Source organism: Myripristis murdjan, chromosome 16 (assembly GCF_902150065.1).
Source record: "Myripristis murdjan chromosome 16, fMyrMur1.1, whole genome shotgun sequence".
Taxonomy (NCBI): domain Eukaryota; kingdom Metazoa; phylum Chordata; class Actinopteri; order Holocentriformes; family Holocentridae; genus Myripristis; species Myripristis murdjan.
This window is the reverse complement of record NC_043995.1, coordinates 30,318,814-30,338,595: the sequence shown is the minus strand read 5'-3', so window position 1 is coordinate 30,338,595 and position 19,782 is coordinate 30,318,814. Positions and strand designations below refer to the sequence as shown.

The window sequence follows — 19,782 nt, the reverse complement described above, 5'->3', positions numbered from 1 at the left end:
ACACTTAATACTCAGCGATCGATGAATCATATTGAACGATTCGAAGCATCACAAAAGTAAATAAGAGATTTTGAAGAGTTGTTGGAGGCATTAGTATTACGGGCTGTTCTGGTTCTGCTCTGTCTGGATTTAATGGGTTAATTTGTCCTATTTGCCTACAATGTAGCTTACAACAGAGTGATGCTGTGAGCTAATCAGGGATCAATATGGGAGTTTGGCTTCAAAATCAAAGGAATATGTAGTTAATTGTAAGTTTTTAATGTGACTTGTTTCTGTCCTTATGTGGAACTGTTTTGCTTCCAGCACAGTGTCAGGATTAGGAGGGGGCAATAACTCCACAATCATAGCACTGCAGGGGAAATCGCCCCAGTGCTGCCCCCTGCAGTCTGCACCAGGGGTACCGCCTCCACTGCTTGACTGACAAGTGATGTCTGGGAAGCGCAATGCAAAAACACCACAGCAGTCACCAAAAAAGATGCTGGAATAGGTCAAAGTCAATAAAAAAAATATATATATTTTGGTAGATTTCCACTTTGAAGGCACAATGAAACACCATTGTAGGAGCATCTTGTTTCACAAATTTGATGTATCTCCTGCTGAAACAGGATATTGGAGTGGGGCATAAAGCAACAGGCAAACCAGTGGGATATCAGCTAGAGAGAGAGAACAGTAGTATTAATTGATGGGAGAAGCAGAGAGGCAGGATTCTGCTAATAACAATGAGGTAATGACTACATATAAATCCCTTCTCAGGATGTAAATGAGGTGGAATTATGATACAGAAAAATACATTTTTTTTTTTTTTTTTTTGAGGGGGGAGGTCCTGCCTTTCATGTTAACTTAATGTAATGTGATTTAGCGGGGTTTCTAGTCTGGATATTGTTTTGTGGAGGTACAAACATCAAAAATTCATATCTGAGAAACTCATCAGGAGCAGCTTTTTCCAAAAACAATGACACAGACACCCACAGACCATCGGAGGCAAAGAGTTTTGGTGGGAACTGAATCTCTGACTATTTCATCTGGAACTACACTACTCACAAAAAGTTAGGGATATGCGGCTTTCGGGTGAAATTTCAGGATGAACCTAAAATGCATTATAACCTTTACAGGTGAACTTAATGTGACCTTCTGTAAACTTTTGAATGCACATGTCCAACTGTTCAATGTTTCAGTACTTTTTGCACAAGTTGCTGTTCTCTAACAAGGAGTTTAACGGCAAAATTCACATCAGGTGTTTGATGCTCCAGCTCATCGAGGTCGTATCATTAGGGAACGGCTGCTGGAGACTGGGTTACCTCAAATGGAGTGGCCTGCACTTTCTCCAGACCTGAATCCCATAGAAAACCTATGGGATCAGCTGAGTCGCCGTGTAGAGGCTCGGAGCTCTGTACCCCAGAACCTCAATGTCCTGAGGGCCGCCCTTCAAGAAGAGTGGGATGCCATGCCTCAGCAGACAATAAGTCCACTTGTGAACAGCATGAGACGTCGTTGTCAAGCTGTAATTGATGCTCAAGGGCACATGACAAGTTATTGACACTGACATTTTTTGTTGTGGTATATCCACCACTGTTGTTGGCTTTTGTTTCAAGAAATTGTTTGAGATGAGGAAATCACCAGTGTATGCTTCTATTTAAATGCCCTACTTTCATGATATAATATCACTGTAGCGTGAACTTTTTATATTTTCCATAAATTTCACCTGAAAGCCAAATATCCCTAACTTTTTGTGAATAGTGTATTTCAACCATCAAGCAACACACACATACACACACACACACACACACACACCTGTTCCGAGGTACAGGACACTGTAGTGCTCGTCGTTGACCGCCAGGACGATGTCGGCCACGGTGTGTGTGATGTGATCGTCGGAGAGCAGGTCGAGGGGGGCCACGCCGACGGGACGGATCACGTCCTCGATCTCGGGGTGGTACCTGATCACCCCCAGGTTTTTGATGTCGTTGTGGCCTCCCGCCGTCGAGTTCTTGCGGACACACTGCGAGGGCGAGCGGACACACACACAAACGCCCTCAGACAACCAAGTTCACAGCCGCTCCGCCGTTATCATCTCATGCCTTTCCAAAACAGGGCTGCAGCGTTTTCACCCGACTCAGCTGACTCACACCACTGAGGATTCTTTCACTCTCTCTGCTCTTTATTCTTTCTTTTTTTTTTTAACAATAAAAAAAAGAAAAGCTGAATTGAGTGCAGCAGAATAATCTTGCTGGGTATTCTTACCGTCCCCGGGCGGCTGCCGATGAATGGACTGCTGTAGCCCTTCAGTTTAGAGGTTGAGAAGGCCTGGTCAATGTCTTCGATGGAGTAGGCACAGATCACTGTTCGGCCCCTGAAGAAAAGGCACAGAGGAGGAAGTGCAATCACATTCACAATAAAGGTTTGTCATGGATTTTTTTTTTTTTTTCTTTAGAGAGTGGGAACACCGGGTTACAAAAGATTTGACTCCCGGTTTGAAAGAGCAACACATTCAGAAAAGAATAATCCCACTAACCCTTTTTATTATTTTTTTTTTATATATATATATACAGAATTTGGAAATTGTACAGCTGCACGGAAATACAAAAATGTCTCTTTTGTCAAAGAAGTGATGCTGTTACCGTTTTTACTTTTGGTTTTACTCTCCTTGCACTTGGTTTGTCTCAGCTGTTATCACTGCCCAAGCTCTGTGTGACAGGCTACATGATATTAAAAATGAGACAAATACAGATAATCCTTTGAAATAACAAGAGGAGACAGTTACATGTAGTTGAATGTGAGAGTTTTTCCTTTTGCTGTTCTGTGGTGTTGGTGTGTGGCAGCTCTTTCCTGCTGCACAGGAAGTGATAGGAACCGGCTCTTATGGCTCCATGAGAGCAAAACACCGGCTGTTTTGAAGGAAAACTGATAGTATATGATATTTTTGATATGCAAATAAGTTTTTCTCTTTTTTTTCCCTTCCAAACACAAAGTCTGCCTCTGAGTTGGACTGCACTATCCCACCCTGACTCCAGTAACAATCAACCATACTCTGCCTCTGACTGGCTAGCACTCGTTAACACTCGTCACCACTTGTTAGCTCCATTGGTGTAGGATGGTTAAGGCTACGGTTAGGGTGGGGCTAAGGTTAACGTTAGCCTTGTGACTTGTTTCGACTTTGGATTACGGCCGGCAGTGAAATCTGGGCCCAATGATGAAAGGAACGGCTCTTGACTACGCCTCAGTTCCCATCGTTTGCACCGAAGAGTCATTCAAAAGCATGGCATCGTCTGCATATTGTAACATAACATAATGTATAGTAACATAACATATCTTAAAGTAACGCACCGTGGCATAACATACCGTAACATACCGTACCATAACACAACAAAACGTATCATAACCGCATCGTAACTTAACGTAATGCAACTTAACGTGATGCAGCGTAATGTAACACAAAATGGCACAACTTCATGCAGCGTAGCATAACGCAGCATAACACGACGTTATGTAACGTGGTGTAAAGTGACGTGACATCACCGGCACAGAAAGCCGTGGGTTTTATGTTTCCAGTTTGTGTGTAATCAACAGAAGAAGAGGACATGAGGTAGTTATCATGAGCAGCGATGGCGGCTGAACGGACACAAAAACGAGAAACTCCAAGGAGGACGACGTCACCTCGCCCGCTCGGTGTGACTGACAGGCGATCTCTGGGAAGCGCGCGGCGCACAAACACCACCGCCGCGAGTGCACGGCGACAAACAGGGCAACAAAATCAGAAACAAGGATTTTACAAATTACCACTTTAATGATTTAATCAGCAGCTTTACTTCCTTGATTGGTCTTCCTCAGGCGAAACGCAACAGGACGCCTCTCTCCAGTGTTTTCAAATTTCACGGTCACTGAACAAAGTCACACAGCTTGGAAGCTCACATTTAAAAAAAAAAAAAAAAAAAAAAATATGGGAATGAGAAAATGTCAAATGCATGCCAAAACGCATTATAAGATGTACGTGTTCAAGAACTCAGTGCACAGATTGTGTGTTTGTGCATCAGGAGGTGCTGATTATGTGTGTGGGTTGATGGATGCAGTTGAATGTGTTATTGTTTTATCTGTTTGACTGTATTTTCCGTTTTGTCCCGTTGCATTATCTGTTTCTTCTGTTTTGACTGTCAGCAAAATTCTCATGAATAGATAACAAAGTCAATACTGAACCTTCAGTTATCTTAAAGTTGAGATTCAATCGATTATTCCAACTGAATTTTTGTTGGTTTGTTTTCTGCCTCACTTCCAAAGTTGTGCTGCAACCTGCTTTTCCACCTTTGGGATTTATATTCCTCTTCACTTATGACTGTGCATCCTAAATTGCATTCCCAAGGCATTACGCTCCTTTGTCATTCAAACAAAATGACAGAACGACTTAAAAGGGAATGTCATCGAAATGGACCTTTAGGCTGTTCTCCAAGAAAGTCGTTTCTTTTTTTTTTTTTTTTTTTTTTGGATTGTGATTTACGAGCTCTGTTCATCCAGGAAGATACAGTGGTGGAAAAAAGTTTTCGGACACCCCATACATTTGTGAAATATTGCATTAACAAATCACTCTTAGGTCTTCAAGTGCAATTTCTTTTAGTACAGTCACAGCCAAAATACTCAACAAATCCTAGAAAAGCCATTAAAAACTTCAAATTGATTGGTTCCATAAAAATACATAAGAAATTTTGAGTATTGGGTCATTTTGGTACCAGTGATGAAGGTCGTTCTTTTCATTAAAAGACACAATTTTTGTTGCCAAGCTTGGTGTCTATATAAAGCCAGCACATTTGAAAGTTCTTCAGACACAAAAATGGCTAAAACAAGGAACCTAACGCAGGAAACACGCCTGAAGATAAAGATTACACTGTCAACAATTTAGTTTTGTTAGTTTTTCTTGTAAAAAAAATAAACAAAAAAATATTATTTGTATTATTTGTATCTGTCTAATGCAGCCACACCTTTTGAAACACAAAAAAGATTTTTCCACAAATATTTCATGATAACATTTGAGATTGTGAGATTGTGTAAAATTTTAAGGGTGTCCGAAAACTTTTTTCCACCACTGTATAACATAATTCTGTCACACTGACTGACATTGTCTTAAAATGGTTCAAAGTATTTAATGGACAGTCATTTTCCGTATGCACCGTAGCCTATGCTGCCTCACACAAATGTTGAAGGACTTCATTACCCAGAAATCATGCTAACAATACATCAGTAAACTGTGTACAAGGTTTCTCTTCATAGTTGGCATGGTGAAGAGATTCAGACAGAATTAATAACGCAAATCCCATAAAAACAGCGGAAGAAAGTGTTTGGGCAATTTTGGGACAATCGTACTGATGAACGTCCCTCTGCACCATGTGGCCGTGCAGGACGGCGGGGTGGACAATGTGCCGCGGCTCACCAGGCGTTGGCGAACAGGCCGTACATGACCCCGGCCCTCTTGTCCTGCGCCGTCAGCACCACGGCCTGCTTGATGTTGTTGTACTGCTGCTGAGTGCTGCCGGCGCCGCACATCACCCGGGCCTTCATGAAGGTGGTCCACGACTCGGGCAGCAGGGCTTTGATCCCCCCCTCGTCCACCTGGGAACGACATGCAAGCGGTTTGATGCTGAAATCATGAGACGGGACACTGAGCCCCGCGCATCGATGCATCAAAAGCGTAATTGTTTGTGCCAGCGGTCTCGGTTGCCCCTCTCTTCTACATTGTTCCTGCTGGTGTCTGCACACAGTCAACACAGTCGGGCATATCTGGCTTCATTTGCCTGTCCAAAGATTAAAATTGTCCCGAGCCAAATAATCCATCACAGCATGCACCAAGCCTTAAATTGGTTTTGTCGGAGTTTCTGTTTTATCACTTATGCGTTTACTTGGGGCATCCTAGTTAGCCAGGAAGGCAGTTCATTTAAAGCTTGACAATGTAAATGTTTGAAAAAAAAAAAAAAAAAATCTAATTACATGCACTATGCTTTGTAAAACGACTGGGAAACGTGTCAACTATGTGTAAACATTAGAAAATAGGCAATAACTGTAATTAAACAAAACTCGCGTACGAAGGGTGGGTCCACGCCAAGCAGGTTTGGAGCCGTTTATTTTATCTCTTCTTCACAGTTTTCTAGTTGAGGGGAAAAGTAAAGTTTGCACAGTAACAGCAATATAAACGGGGTTCCCACCGTGCAGATTCGGCCGATGCGAGCCCTGTACGGCTCCTCGTCCACCCTCGCCGTCTTGTTGATCTCACTGAAGAAGAAGTAGATCTCCTCCTTGTACTTTTGCGAGGCTGGGATCACGGCCGCGCCGGCAAACTGTGGATCTGCATCACCGTCACGAGGAGAGTGAGTGAGAATGTCCATCTCCAGAAGCAGTTTCATCTTGTGCTTCCAAAAACCTCATTTCCCTTAAAACGGCTAAAACGTTCTGGCAGTTAGGTGAGATAATTTCACTTGTTTCCACTGCAGCTCAACTCCTTTCAAGAAATGTGTCGAGTCAAGCAACATCATCTTGAGGCAAGTGCAATGTTCTGCCTCGTTTCATGCTTGCATCTCTTTTTTTTTTTTTTTTTTTTTGGAGAGAAGAACCCGTCAAATGTTAAAATGCATAAAACATAAGAGATCATTATCTCACCCCACAGCCAGATCGTTTCACTTAAAAATGTAATATCATAAGAATCAAGTGCAAACTTCAGCAGCGGGGTTACAGCGGATATTTTCTGCTGTGCTCATTCTCTGCTACATGTTTCAGATCTCTTTAACACACATAATCCTCCTCACTGTGGAACAGTGTGCGGCACCGGCTGCCATTGCTGTGAATAACCCTTAACCCAAACCATAAACAGGGTGATGGTGCATCCGCCTACATGATATTTTTTTCCCATGAGGCTGCTGGATAATCTTGTGTGAAAACATGGCCACGTACCACCCACCACATTCATTATCCGCTATGTTCTCACAAGTCTAAGCCCGCACGGTTCCTATGCGACTCCCCTCCTACTCACTCAGCAGCCAAACGTTCTCCGTCTTCAGAAGTTTCTGGGAGCCAAACGTCCGTCGGATAGAGCCGGCGTGACCTCCCACCGACGACAGAGCAGAATACAGACTCCCATCTAAGGCAGCAGAAGAAATATGGAGAGGTGGGGGTTGGACAGAGAAAAAGGAGAACGCAGAGAGAGACAGAGAGAGAGAGAGAGAGATTGGTACAAGGTTGAGAGTGGAAGCGAGTCGGATAGAGAAAGTTGGAGGGGCGCAGAAGGAGATTGATTGAGACGGGAGGAGAGGAGGGCACACAGAGAGAAAATTAAACACAGAGAGAGACAGAAGCGAGAGAGCAGAGACAGGCAGATCACAAGAAACCCAGAAGGCCACAACGGTGAGAAGATGGTATCAAAACGGGCGAGGAGAGGAGGAAAAGGAAAGCGGGGGGGGGGGGGGCGAAGAAGACATCAAGGCCGGATAGCTGACTGCGCCGAATAACATCAGCGCATCGCCATGTTTGAATAACCCCACTTAGCAGCCTGTCTCCATAGCAATGCAAAGGGGAAGCATTTGGAATCATGGCACTAATGACTTAATTAGAGCAGATCGTTATTGGGAGTGCTGCACTACTCAAGCAGAGGACCGGTTCATTGGTCAAATAATCGATCGCCATCTGAACCGGCGTCCTGCAGCGCAGAACCTGTCGTTAAATCTAATGATATGGATTTTGCAGTGTCACTGCAAGCCATCCATCTGAATTAGACGGTTTTTATAAACAGCCCATTTGTCCCTTGCTCATCTAGCGCTGCGACTAATGAACGATCTCTTCATTTTGGAGTCTTTTTAGTTATCGTGAGGCCGTTCAGCTCAGCAGACAGTACAGAGAGACTCGATAGAGGTTCACAGAAGGCATTAAAGCTCTGTCGGCACACCACCGGCATTATATGGAGACCTCGTAATTAATGAATTACCTCGCAGCCTCTACGTTTCATTCACACAGGAAATTAAATTCGCTGCAGATAAAATTGCATTAGCTATAAGGGGATTTTATAAGGTATAAGCAAGGTGCAAGGTAAGGTTTTACAGTTTATCATGTCTTTATTTGGTGCAGCAAAACTTGAAGTTTGTGACACAAAATAAATAAATCTTCCTCTGCAGATTCCACTATTGTCACCATTTTTTCATGACAGAAGGAGGATAGAAATTGCATATCTAGGATAAGAATAAGAAGTTACAAAAAAAAAACAAATTAAGGCTGAATTGGATTTGCATGGGATTAGTATTATCAGCAGACCTCTGTTCTCGCCAAAACGCGGGAGGTAATTTGCGCTGGAAGTTTTACTTGACAAATTATGCACGTCGAAGTTTTGGCAAGGGATAAAAATCACCAGTGATCTCCTCAGGTAATATCAGTCCTGCGCAAAAGGGGGATTTAAACTGCCTGGGTTGGAGGTCGAATTCCCTGTGTAGCACTGTAATACTGCCAGGATAAGGCCTGTGAGTCTCTTGCTATTATGGAGACACTCATGATACTTTTAAAAGCTTCTCCGTCTACTGTATAACGGCCACTTACGCAGCCGACATCAAGCATACAGTCGAATATTTTTGAAACACACACGACTCAGAAAGACTGTTTTCGTAGTTTGAGTGCCTCAGGAATTAAAGACAAAATCACAGCACAAAACACGCCCTGAAAACCCAACAGCGTTTTAAGAGAAAAGGAAAACTAATGACATTTCTCATTCAGGTACGTGCATGGAGCATTATTCCACGGTAAGTGATATCACACTTTAGATTTTCTATGTTTAACTTAGGTAAGTACCACATGATCATTTATTAAAAACCCACTAACATATCTTGCTTTTACAGGAATGGCTGCAAGGCACTTTAGATAAAAGCATCTGCCTCTCTGCATGTTATGAATAGGGAGTGATAATGAGAGACAGATCGCTCCTGGGAGTCTGAGACGCACAAGTGCCACTCTGCCGCTGCTGCACTGTATTGACTCATATGAGCAAGATTCATCTGAAGAGTCGGAGGAGCTTTTTTTTTTTTCCCAAAACAAGATATGCAACGTTTGAAAAAGTGACACCCACTCTCATAAAATGACTGATAGCACATACAAAAAAAAAATCCGCAACTTCTGGTACCATAACTGACTGAATACCACGACTGAATGCTGCACCAGGCAACTTTCCAATGTTAGTGGCTCAAAATGGCAATGAGGGGCATCTGTGAGAAAATTTGTGCGTCAGTAACCGGAAACCCTGTAAGGTGACATCAGCGCGCAGCGGTTCAACAAGCAAAGGCCGTCTGTGAAGCTTTGTAGGAAAAAAAAAATACTGAAGAGAGCGAGTCCGACTATTCGCTCACAGCTGTTCAGGACACACTTTGCATTTCACTCCTTCAATGTGTCGCCTCCTGTGGGTGGAGAAGCGTCTGCACCCATCACCTGAATTACATTTTGGAAAAAAAATAGGGAAAATCTGTGCGGTTGGAATGGTGCGCCCTTCTCCGCAACAGCCTGTGATTTGGATAATGTGATATAATGGGTGTACTTTTAGCCCTGCTGGCGATAACGGCGGTTGATTGGCTGATTGGTGTTGGGGTCATGTGATATGAGGCGCAGAGTTGGTTCTCACTTTCAGATGAAAGACGGTTAGTTTTTACATTTAGCACAATGAAGTTCTCACAATGGTAGTGAGGGTGCTGCTCCCTCTTTTTTACTACAGGTTTTTTTAAAAAAATGTCATATGCCGTTTTTCTGCCGAGACGCACCTCACCTCATGATCAAAGTGACAAGGACAGTGTGATCGCAGACAGAGCGAGAGACGCACGGAGACACGCTGCCACTTGGAATCAGAATCAGAATCAGAAATACTTTACTGACCCCCGGGGGGAAACTGGGCCAGTTGCAGTGGCTCAAATTCACAAGAGGAATATATGTATAAGCATAAGTAAATTGATAAGACATAGAAAAGTACATATGTGCATTAGAAATTTGATTAAAAATATATATAAATATGTGAATTATGTAAACATATGTGCATTGCACCTACAATAATATTAACAAAATATACATAGTAGTATCTGTAGCAGTATTAATAGTCTCGCCATGATATTCCTATAATAAATCAATAGCGTCGCTGCTGCTGAAAATGCGCTTCTTAGCTCAAGCATAAGTGAAATGATAAGAAATAGAAAATGAAAAAGAAAGAAATTATATGAATTATATGCATTAGAAATTTGTAAATAAAAAATGTGCTTTATGTAAACATATCTGCCTTAAATCTACAATAATATTACAACAAAACATACATAGTAGTATTTGTAGTAGTATTAATAGTATTCCTATGATATTCCTATGGTAAATCAATTGTGTCGCTGCTGCTGAAAATGCGCTTTTGAAATTATAGGAAATAGAGAAGGAAAGAAATAATATAAAAACATGTGCATTAAAAAAGTGCACGTGCCTTAAACCTACAATTATATTACAACAATACATACATAGTAGTATTTATAGTATAGTAATAGTATTAGCAGTATTCTTATGATATTCCTATAGTAAATCAGTAGTGTCGCTGCTGCTGAAAATGCGCCTCTGAGCTCGAGCTGCTGCTGTACGAGAAATTTCTACACCGTTTAGTCAAAGGCATTAAAGTGACTCAGCACCTATGGCTCTAGCATGTTAGAGATACTGTAGTAATATAGTCGATCAATAAATGGTTAAATTATGATATACTCCTAGTGCCACAGTATCATGCAGTTTTGAGAGAGACATTTATTGTGAAATGCCGAGCTGAGAACACTTTCACTACACATGTAAGTTGCTGAGGAGCCACAGCAGCCTGTAGGTAACAAAAGAAGAAGTGACGGTGGGATTTAATCATAAGGTCGCTTCACTTGAGGCTTGCCGAGTTAAGCGCTGCAGAAAGTTCGGCTGCTCTCTTTTAAGGCTGACCCAGCTTCCCGAGGTCACACCATGCGCTGACTATAAAATAAGGCGAGCGCTGCATTTGCATCGTTTAGTTGTCCTGGGAAGAATAGACTCTGCTGTGATCATTTTCCCCTCCTCTGCTACCGACTCAGGATTTAGCCCCGTGAAGAACAGCAGCCGGCATCCAAACACGGCGACGTCATGAACTCGCCGACTTCCTCAGACAGAGCAAACAACTCTGCTGATGTGTTACACAGGCCGCTGGCAGGGCTCGTACACCACATCTTGTTACATAAAAATCTTCCCCGCTGCAGCTTTGTGATGTTAAATTATGAATATTCAGTGATTTCATTTTTCTTGAAAAGGGCTTTTGCAGCAATTTGGAGCAGGGGCTGTTTATTTTCTCCAAACAGTGCACAAAGAGCTGAGTCCTGAGAGCGAGCAGACCTGTACTTTGCGTGTGTGTGTGTGTGTGTGTGTTACCTGCAGACAGGCTGATGGACCTCTGGGAGGGGTAAGGAGGTGAAATGTCAGAGGCCGATGCTATCTGCCCGCTGCCCTGGGCGTCGGTCAGCACGGTGTCATTTACCTGTCAGAGGGCGAAGTGACATGACAACCTGCAGCAAGGCCCTGACCCAGCACACACAGCTCTCTTCACCTATTTTGACACTCCATCAAAGCCATATTCCTCCGTAAAAGAGATATATTTTGTTTCGCTTATTCACCTAACCTTGCAAACCAGCCACATCTTGAGAAAGGTCTGCAGACTTCATTGGCAGCATTTAAAAGAAGCAGACTTATCCGAGACTCGGCGTTAGGTTTGTTGTTAGGAACGGCACGACTGAGCAAATTTAAATGTGACTCGAGCGACTTGAGCCGGGGAACAATATTTGACGAGGCAACAGCTGCCGTTGTAGAACATTTGGGGAAAATGCATGCTTTAAAAGATGAACATAGGATCGCAATTAAGGCATTTATTGGAGTGGAGGATGTTTTTTTTTTTTTTTTTTGCTTTACACCCAACCAGCTCTTGGAAGAGTTTTATCCACCACCTGGCTCCTTTGGTGGTGAAGAAAATGGCAGCTGAAAAGCGCCCAGTACTCGTGGTTGTGTCTCCTTTTGCAGGCGCTATTGGAAAATCTAATCTGCAAGTGCATGAAGAGGGGGAAGTCTGCGGGAGTGATATGAGATATTATCAATTTTACAATTATTTCAAGTGGCCCGGAGTCACGGTATCCTCCAGCCAGGCCAGTCATGCAAGGTTTTCACACTGCGAGATCATCTTTAAAACATCTATTTTCTACAAACATCCTCTAAACGGCTATGAAAATGTTCATTTCAAATGCTCTCACTGTTTGTGCAGCATAACGCTGATTTTTATTGACTGAAGTGTCAGCGTAAGAGTCAAACTCCTGGCCAGTGAACAAGACTAAGTCAGGCTTTCAATTCAGTGAATGAGTGGGGTTCTTACACATTTTTCAGAAAAGGTTTATTTTGCTTTTTTTAGCGAGTAAGTACATTGGTTTAGGATGTACCGAACATACAAATGAAGAGTCATGACTTTTGGACACAGCGTTCGGCCGGCCATGCAGCACAAGTGTAGCCAGCGTGCAATAAAAAGTGGGCCATCTGTGGTGGCAGCAATGAAATCTGTGTAACTACATTTCAAGGATATGAGAGTATGATCAAATCAACCTCTTACCAGCAGCCAGCATTTGGGGCTTCCAGCGTTTGTCCCACACACGACAAAGGTGTCATTTACTTTCTGGATTACGGTGATGAAATTATCACACTCCAACTGTGGGGAAGAGAGAGGGAGAAGGAGTGAGACAGAGAGAGAGAGAGAGAGAGAGAGGGAGAAAACAAGAATGACAGATTAAGAGACACACAGGTAGAGGAACAAAGCAAGAGAGCCAGAGAGAGAGAACGAGACAAAGGCAAGACAGAGAGGGACAAAAATAGACAATGAGATTGAGAGAGGAGAGAGAGAGTGACAAAGAGAGAGAATGAGTCAAACAGTGATTAGAGAAAGAGAAAGAAGGCAGTGAGAGGCAGAGGGACAATGAGACAGATAGAGAGTGACTGAAAGACTGATTAAAAGAGAGAGAGAGAGTCAGGGAGAAATGGCAGGACGACAAGGTGGGGAAAACAAGATGAGAAAACCAAGAGACCGGGAAAGAGAGAGAGAGACAGATAAAAAGAGGGAGAGACAGCGAGAGGTGGACGGACAATGTCCGAGAGAGAATTAAAGACAAACAGAGAGCTTGAGAGTAAAGGAGGGATGGAAATTGAGAGAGAGAGAGAAAGGGACAAAGAATGAAGACACAAAACAACGGGATTAAAAGAGAGAGAGAGAGAGACAGAGGGGTAAACATGAAGACAATGGAAGGTAGACAGACGAAGAGAAATTAAGAGAGAGAGAGAGATTTGGGGGGGAAAAAAAAACAAAACAAAACAAAAAAAAAACTTGGAATTGATCCACGCCCTGAACATTCTGGCAGGGAGCTGGCAGGAGGCTTAGCCCTGCAGCAGCGGGCCGCAGCACTCCATATGCATCACCTCTTCATTAAGTACAGAAAATGGACCGCTTTCCCAGGACGCACCGGGACGGGGAATGACAGTGAATACTAAACACAACCTTAAGGGAGCTGAAATTGAGCGGCTCTTTTTTTTTTTTTTTTTTTTTTTTTTTGGGTTGCGGCGATGTTTGAGTTAAGTCAAGACAAGTTTATTTGTAGAGCGTTTTTAAAAGCATCATACAGAAAAAAAAACAATGGCTGCAAATCCAGACAGAAGTGAGGGATGAGAAAAATGAGACTGAAACAAAAAAAACAAACTTCGAGAAACAGGGCAAGCACCTCTGTGAGTGTGTGTGTGTGTGTGTAACTGGCTGACTTGTACTCTTCTTGTGAGCGGTAGTTGTGGACATTCAACATTTGCGTGACTTAAAAATCTCTACTTTGGGTTATGACTTATGGGTTTTGGGTTGAGGTTAGAATTAGGATTAGGTTCGGGTTACAGTGAGGATTAAAGAGACACTCCTTGATTGGTTTATAGAGAATAATTGTGCCTCCAGGACCCCAGTTTCTCACCTTTTTTTTTTTTTTTTTTTTTTTTTTTTTTTAGAAATATGGGCTAATTACTGACAGTCTGGACATTGTTGTAAACCAGGCCAGCACGGATCTCAGCTAAAGTCTGTCATTTAGCTAGCAAGTGTGTGTGTGTGTGTGTGTGTGTGTGTGAGGGAGGAGAAAGAGGGGCAGCTGGGGCACTCACACACCAAATGCGGAGCTTTAAGGATAAAGCGAGTTTAGGGTTAGGACTTGGATTAAAGGTTGGGATCAGAGGCAGGGCTGCATTTAGATTCAGCTGCAGAGTCCACATAACGTCCTCTGTGTGTGTGTGTGTGTGTGAGTGTGTGTGTGTGGCCGTGCATGTGTTTTAAGGGGCATGGGCGGTGGGTGAATGTACTAAAAAAAAAAAAAAAAAAGAAAGAAATGACAGATTGGAGGGAAAAGTAGAAAAACAGAGAGACAACTTTCCTAAATTTGCTGTGTAACATTTTTAAATAACGTAACGAGGCAGTGGCTCCCAGTGGGTCAGACAACATCAAACAGAAAAGGTGGGAAACTGCAAAATGCACTTTTTTTTTTTTTTTTTTTTTTTTTTTTTGGCTATCAATGGTGCTATAAATTACAAGCACTTCCAAGCAAAGGGACACAAAAATAGTCCTGATGAGACACTTTGCTGCAAGCTCGCTGCTTCTCTTCATGCAGCATTTTTCAGTGTCGTACTTCATTGACCATTTTAGTGAGATACCTTGGATAAATTATAATTAACAAATGAGACCCTGGAGATGCGCTAATGATGGTGTTTTGCCAAATCTAGACTACATTTCCCACAAACCCTGCTGTTTCCTGCCCCCTTTCTGTTCCTCGTGTCCTTCCTCTTAACCACGGAGGCTCAACATGGTTGGAAGTGTTTGTGCCACCATCTGCCAGAAGCTGCCAGAACACTCCGGAAGCTTTAACTTCATTTTGCAGTGGAAGAACAGCGCCCTCTTCCTGTTGGGTGCCGTAAAGCAGCGCAGCAGATTTCCCGTCGGTTCCCACCTGCTGGTCGATGATGGAAAAAAAGCGGCGTCGGGGCTGATGGGGGCTGTCGGGCCACTCAGTGATGGTTTTGTTTGTTTACAGTAATTACACTAATCTCTCAGAATTAATGTGGTAATAATTTAGTGATATTAAAATGCCACACAAAGCACCGTTAAACAGATAGGAGACGGTTTCTGATTGGCTGACAATGGCAGGAAGGTTTTTTTTTTTTTTTTTTTCTTCTGCAGAGGAAGAGGCCCTACAGGAGACAGCTCCATTTGGAATGACAGGCAGAGCAATATCCTGTCCCATTCAGATGAACCTCCCGCTTCAAAGCTTTCACAGGATCTGAGATGAAGACAAGTCGTGTCTCGGAGCTTTAACCACAGCTCACACTGACTTCAGGTTCAATATGGCGAGAAAAAATGATCTTTTCCGTCCGTGTGAGAGATCTCCTGTTGGGTTTTCCTCTGCTGTTCCTCCCTCATGTGTGCACTCGCTCAGTGTTTGGAGGGGAAAAATGTCCCGTGTGATTTTATCGCATCTGCACGAGTCATTTCTGTCCTCTTTCTATTTTATTTTATGTTTTATCTGCATGTTTGCTCGGATTCCTGCTCTCGCTTTCTGTCTTATCACAGAGGAAATAAATAAAGAAAAACAAAATAAACATGGCAGGGCTAACTTAACTACATTGGTGATGATGACGATGATGATGATGACGATGATGATGATGACAGCCATGAGGATGGTGTTTCTGCAGCAGTGATCACCAGTGTGTGCGAGGCTCTACCTTGGGCGGTGCCGACTTTGCCATGCACGTGGCCTTTGCAGTCTCGTCGGTCACCACTGGGATCTGTGGGCGGAACGAAGGGTTAACTTGTGCCGAGTAATTTCACACTTTTTTTCAGAAAAGCAACAACAAACCCCCTTTTTTCAAATGCAAAAACAATTCACACTGAAAGAAAAACCCACTTTTAGATCCTTTGGATATCACCAGTCTGTGATGGTCATTTGGTGATGATTTCTCTCAACCGGCCTCATCTACTTCTACTACAGCGAGCATTTCCGACAATGCTTTTTGACAAGAAAATTTGATTTATTTTGCACAATTAACTTAACTATCAGAATCAGAAATCACCAGAAATACTTCACTGGGTATCACAATGTCACAATGTGTTTGACCGAATACCGAGATATCGATCTTATGTAGATGTTTTATAGCTGACGATTGGTGTTTTCACTAATAAAATGTCAATAATCATTACTAATGTGGATAATGTGGATACTGTCATGTACTGAGTTAGGTCACATGTCTAGAGACGCAGAAGGAGGGAAAAAGAGCAACGAGGACAGCCAGTCAGCTTGTGTTTGCACTGTCGTCTGTTCGGACAATAAAACAAGTAAAAGAAGAAGCTTTATGTCGTGATTTGATTCAGGATGCATTATCTGCCTGGCACGCAACAGATACGATGACCAAGCAGGTGGAGGAGATACCAGAACAGCTAAGAGCGGTATAATGAGTCAGATAACTGCATCTCTTTACTGTGCTGCAGCTTATAAAACCAGAGGACTCACACTTAAGACTTATCACCATATATCGATATCGAAAATCGAAGAAATGTAGTGCTGCATCCCAATATTGATGTAACACGGAGAAATCGTCAAGCCCAAGTGTAACGGGAGAGAGCAACAGGAAGATCAACAGAGTTTTTCCTGTTTGACTCCGAATGCATTGGGTTTTGTGTCTGCACTGCATTACGGCATATCGACGCAACTGTCTTTTTATGATAGATTTCTCCCGGTAATATTTGTTGAACACTGGTGCAAAATGAGCCGCCTGTAAACAAGCCGGTGCTCTTTGATTTTCAGGCGCTGACACCGAAACTGATTAAATGTTTCTGCTGTTGAACCCTCCCGTGGCGGCGCCGGAAAAACATCTCGACTCGAAATCACATCATTTATGTTCGGCTAGTTAACCGTGCGAATGTGAGCACACGCCGCCGAGCAGCAAAAACGGCCCAGCAATGCAAAGTACACTGGCATTAGCAGTTTTTTTTTTTTTTCTTTAAGGGTGGATTATTCCTCTAACAACTGTCCGCCTGTCATTTAGGCTGCACTGAATGAAACCTAATGACACCCGGCGCTAAGCCTGCAATCACTACAAAAAATAAGGCCGAGTCATATTCAGACGAAACGGCACACTTACAGCGCCGACCATTTGTTGGTCTAGTCAGTGTTGACACCAGCCCACACACAGTATTATCTTGAGCCTATGTTGACATTATTAGCACAGCGAATTATGTTTTTCCCTCCTCGCAGGGAGAGATAAGCTTAGCTCCATTAATGTATGCATGACCCATCTTCCCCGGCCCTCGCTGCATCTCGGCTGCTGAACTAGGTCAGCGCCTGGCCGGCAGTCTCCTCTCTCCCGGCCCGGCCTTGGGTTACTGTGTCACCCTCGCCAGCGGGAGGGCGAACTAACTTTGCTGTCAGCCCGACGTATCCGGTAACCGGAGCTCAGCCGGGGGTGGTAACACTTCACCTTTTTCAAGGCTCAGTTTGGCTGGAAAAAAACAATGGAACTGACTGAGGATTTATGTGCTTTCTCTTTCATTTGAACATAAACCACCAATCCAACGCAAAAAAAAAAAAAGCTCAGTGTTGAAGGACTAGCAGTGATTCTGTATGCTCAGCTGCAAAACGTCTACAGGCTACCGCACATCTCTTCCCGAAGCAGGCGTGTGTATTTTACAACTTCAGCATCATCTTCCCTTCCTTTTATCCATGAACTGAAAATGAACTTCAAACTTTCTTGTGTCTCTTGGGTGTTTCAACCAAAAACTCCAATTTGAAAAATGAGCGATTTTCATATTTGTCTTAGCACAGCGGCAGAATTTCTAATTGACTTACATTCATTTCTTACAGGCTTTCCCTAATACACTGCGTTCCAACTTATTATGCAAATGATATTTTTGTCCAATTTTCCTAAATACTCAATGAAAATGACAGTCAGTATAATTTTCAAGTCACCAAAAGTTAGAGTATAATTTGATTTTTATTGAACAAAACTCAAAATGATAACAGTATTTTTTTTTAAAAATTAAAAGCTCAAAATACACTGTTCCAAGCTATTATGCACAACAGATTTTCAAAACATTTTGTATCTTCATGCACAACAACGCACCATCTCATGCCACTAATAATACCTCTGAGGCATTGGGCTCCATGGGCATAAAAGGAGGAAACCTCATGGTGTGGCCACCATCATCCCCTGACCTCAACCCTATTGAGAACCTTTGGAGCATCCTCAAGCAAAAGATCTATGAGGGTGGGAGACAGTTTACATCCAAACTGCAGCTCTGGGAGGCTATTCAGACATCCAGCAAAGAAATTCAACCAGAAACTGTCCATAAACTGACAAGTTCAATGGATGCAAGAATTGTGAAGGTGATATCAAAGAAGGGCTCTTATGTTAACATGTAATTTGGCCTGTTAAGATGTTTTTGATTGAAATAGCTTTTGATGTCCCTAAATATGACCTTCTAATGCTGCAAAGTCAACAAATGACCATTTTCAGTTCTTTACAACCTACAAAATGTTTTGAAAATCTGTTGTGCATAATAGCTTGGAACAGTATATTTTGAGTTTTTTTATTTTTTAAAAAAAATACTGTTATCATTTTGAGTTTTGTTCAATAAAAATCAAATTATATTCTAACTGTTGGTGACTTGAAAATTATACTGACTGTCATTTTCATTGACTATTTAGGAAAATTGGACAAAAATATCATTTGCATAATAAGTTGGAACGCAGTGTAGTAGCCATAACCAACTCATGCCTAACTATAACCTTAACCCCAAGTTAGGGTTAAGGTTATGGTCCATTCACCAATCAGCCAAAATAACCACCAAGAACTTCTGTTGCTGTACTAGGAAATGCAAATGAGCTGCTCCCACATGATTTGCATTGAGGTTTGTTTGCGGTGTAAATTCTGGGAAAACTGTTGTAAATGGGACAAACATTTCAAAATCACTGGTGTCACTGGTTATGATGTGTGTGCTGTCATTTTACATCAAGCTCACAGAAAACTTTTATAGCCAGGACCCGGGGTAAAATAAAATAATGTTACTCATTTAAAAATAAATAAATAAATGAATAAATACATAAAAATCTAATGAAAAATCATAATAGACCACAGAGGTAAGATCTGGTTACCCAAAGGACCGCAGAATCAGTGTTTCTGGTTGCTAAAGAAAGGATTACATTAGGATTATTTGAGTTACTCTGACTTAGATTTTCACTTTTTTTGGTAGAAAGTGACAGTATATTCATTTCAAAATTAAATACAGATTACAAGAATTGAAAAAGAAAAACAATTGTGTTGAGATGACATTACCACAAAAACAGGTATTTGAGTAATTTGTTACCGCCACCACTGGTGTTACTGCAGATTCAAAAAGCATTTTTCACTATTATTATTTTTTTTTTTTAATGAAAGACCAGGACCTCAAAATACTGGCGGCCAAAGTGCCTTAAAGAAAAGACCATCTTAAAGATCTAGCAGTCTTAATCTGGCTGCTATTGGTAATTTCCAACACCAGAGATCATCTCACAGCTGAGAGCTCCCAGGTTCAATCCCTCCAAAAAAAAAACAAAAAAAAAAACAACCATGCGTCTGTCGTGGCAGAAAGTGGTGGTTCAAAGAGGAATCAGATTGGTCGAGACACAGGTATCACATGGGGAATCTCTTTTTTCACAGCGGCTCTAC

General features: G+C 42.3%; 1 protein-coding gene across 1 annotated transcript in view; it reads right to left on the bottom strand.

The window, feature by feature from the left end:
- The window catches only part of LOC115373584 (semaphorin-7A), a 36,884-nt gene that overhangs the window by 10,251 nt on the left and 6,851 nt on the right, over nucleotides 1–19,782 (bottom strand). Inside the window, exons 3-10 of the mRNA XM_030072069.1 lie at nucleotides 15,805–15,867; nucleotides 12,623–12,718; nucleotides 11,404–11,509; nucleotides 7,007–7,114; nucleotides 6,186–6,325; nucleotides 5,417–5,595; nucleotides 2,242–2,350; nucleotides 1,792–1,999 (exon numbers count right to left, since the gene is read on the bottom strand). Coding sequence (XP_029927929.1) covers nucleotides 1,792–1,999; nucleotides 2,242–2,350; nucleotides 5,417–5,595; nucleotides 6,186–6,325; nucleotides 7,007–7,114; nucleotides 11,404–11,509; nucleotides 12,623–12,718; nucleotides 15,805–15,867 — 1,009 coding nt within the window. The remainder of the gene's footprint in view (nucleotides 1–1,791; nucleotides 2,000–2,241; nucleotides 2,351–5,416; nucleotides 5,596–6,185; nucleotides 6,326–7,006; nucleotides 7,115–11,403; nucleotides 11,510–12,622; nucleotides 12,719–15,804; nucleotides 15,868–19,782) is intronic.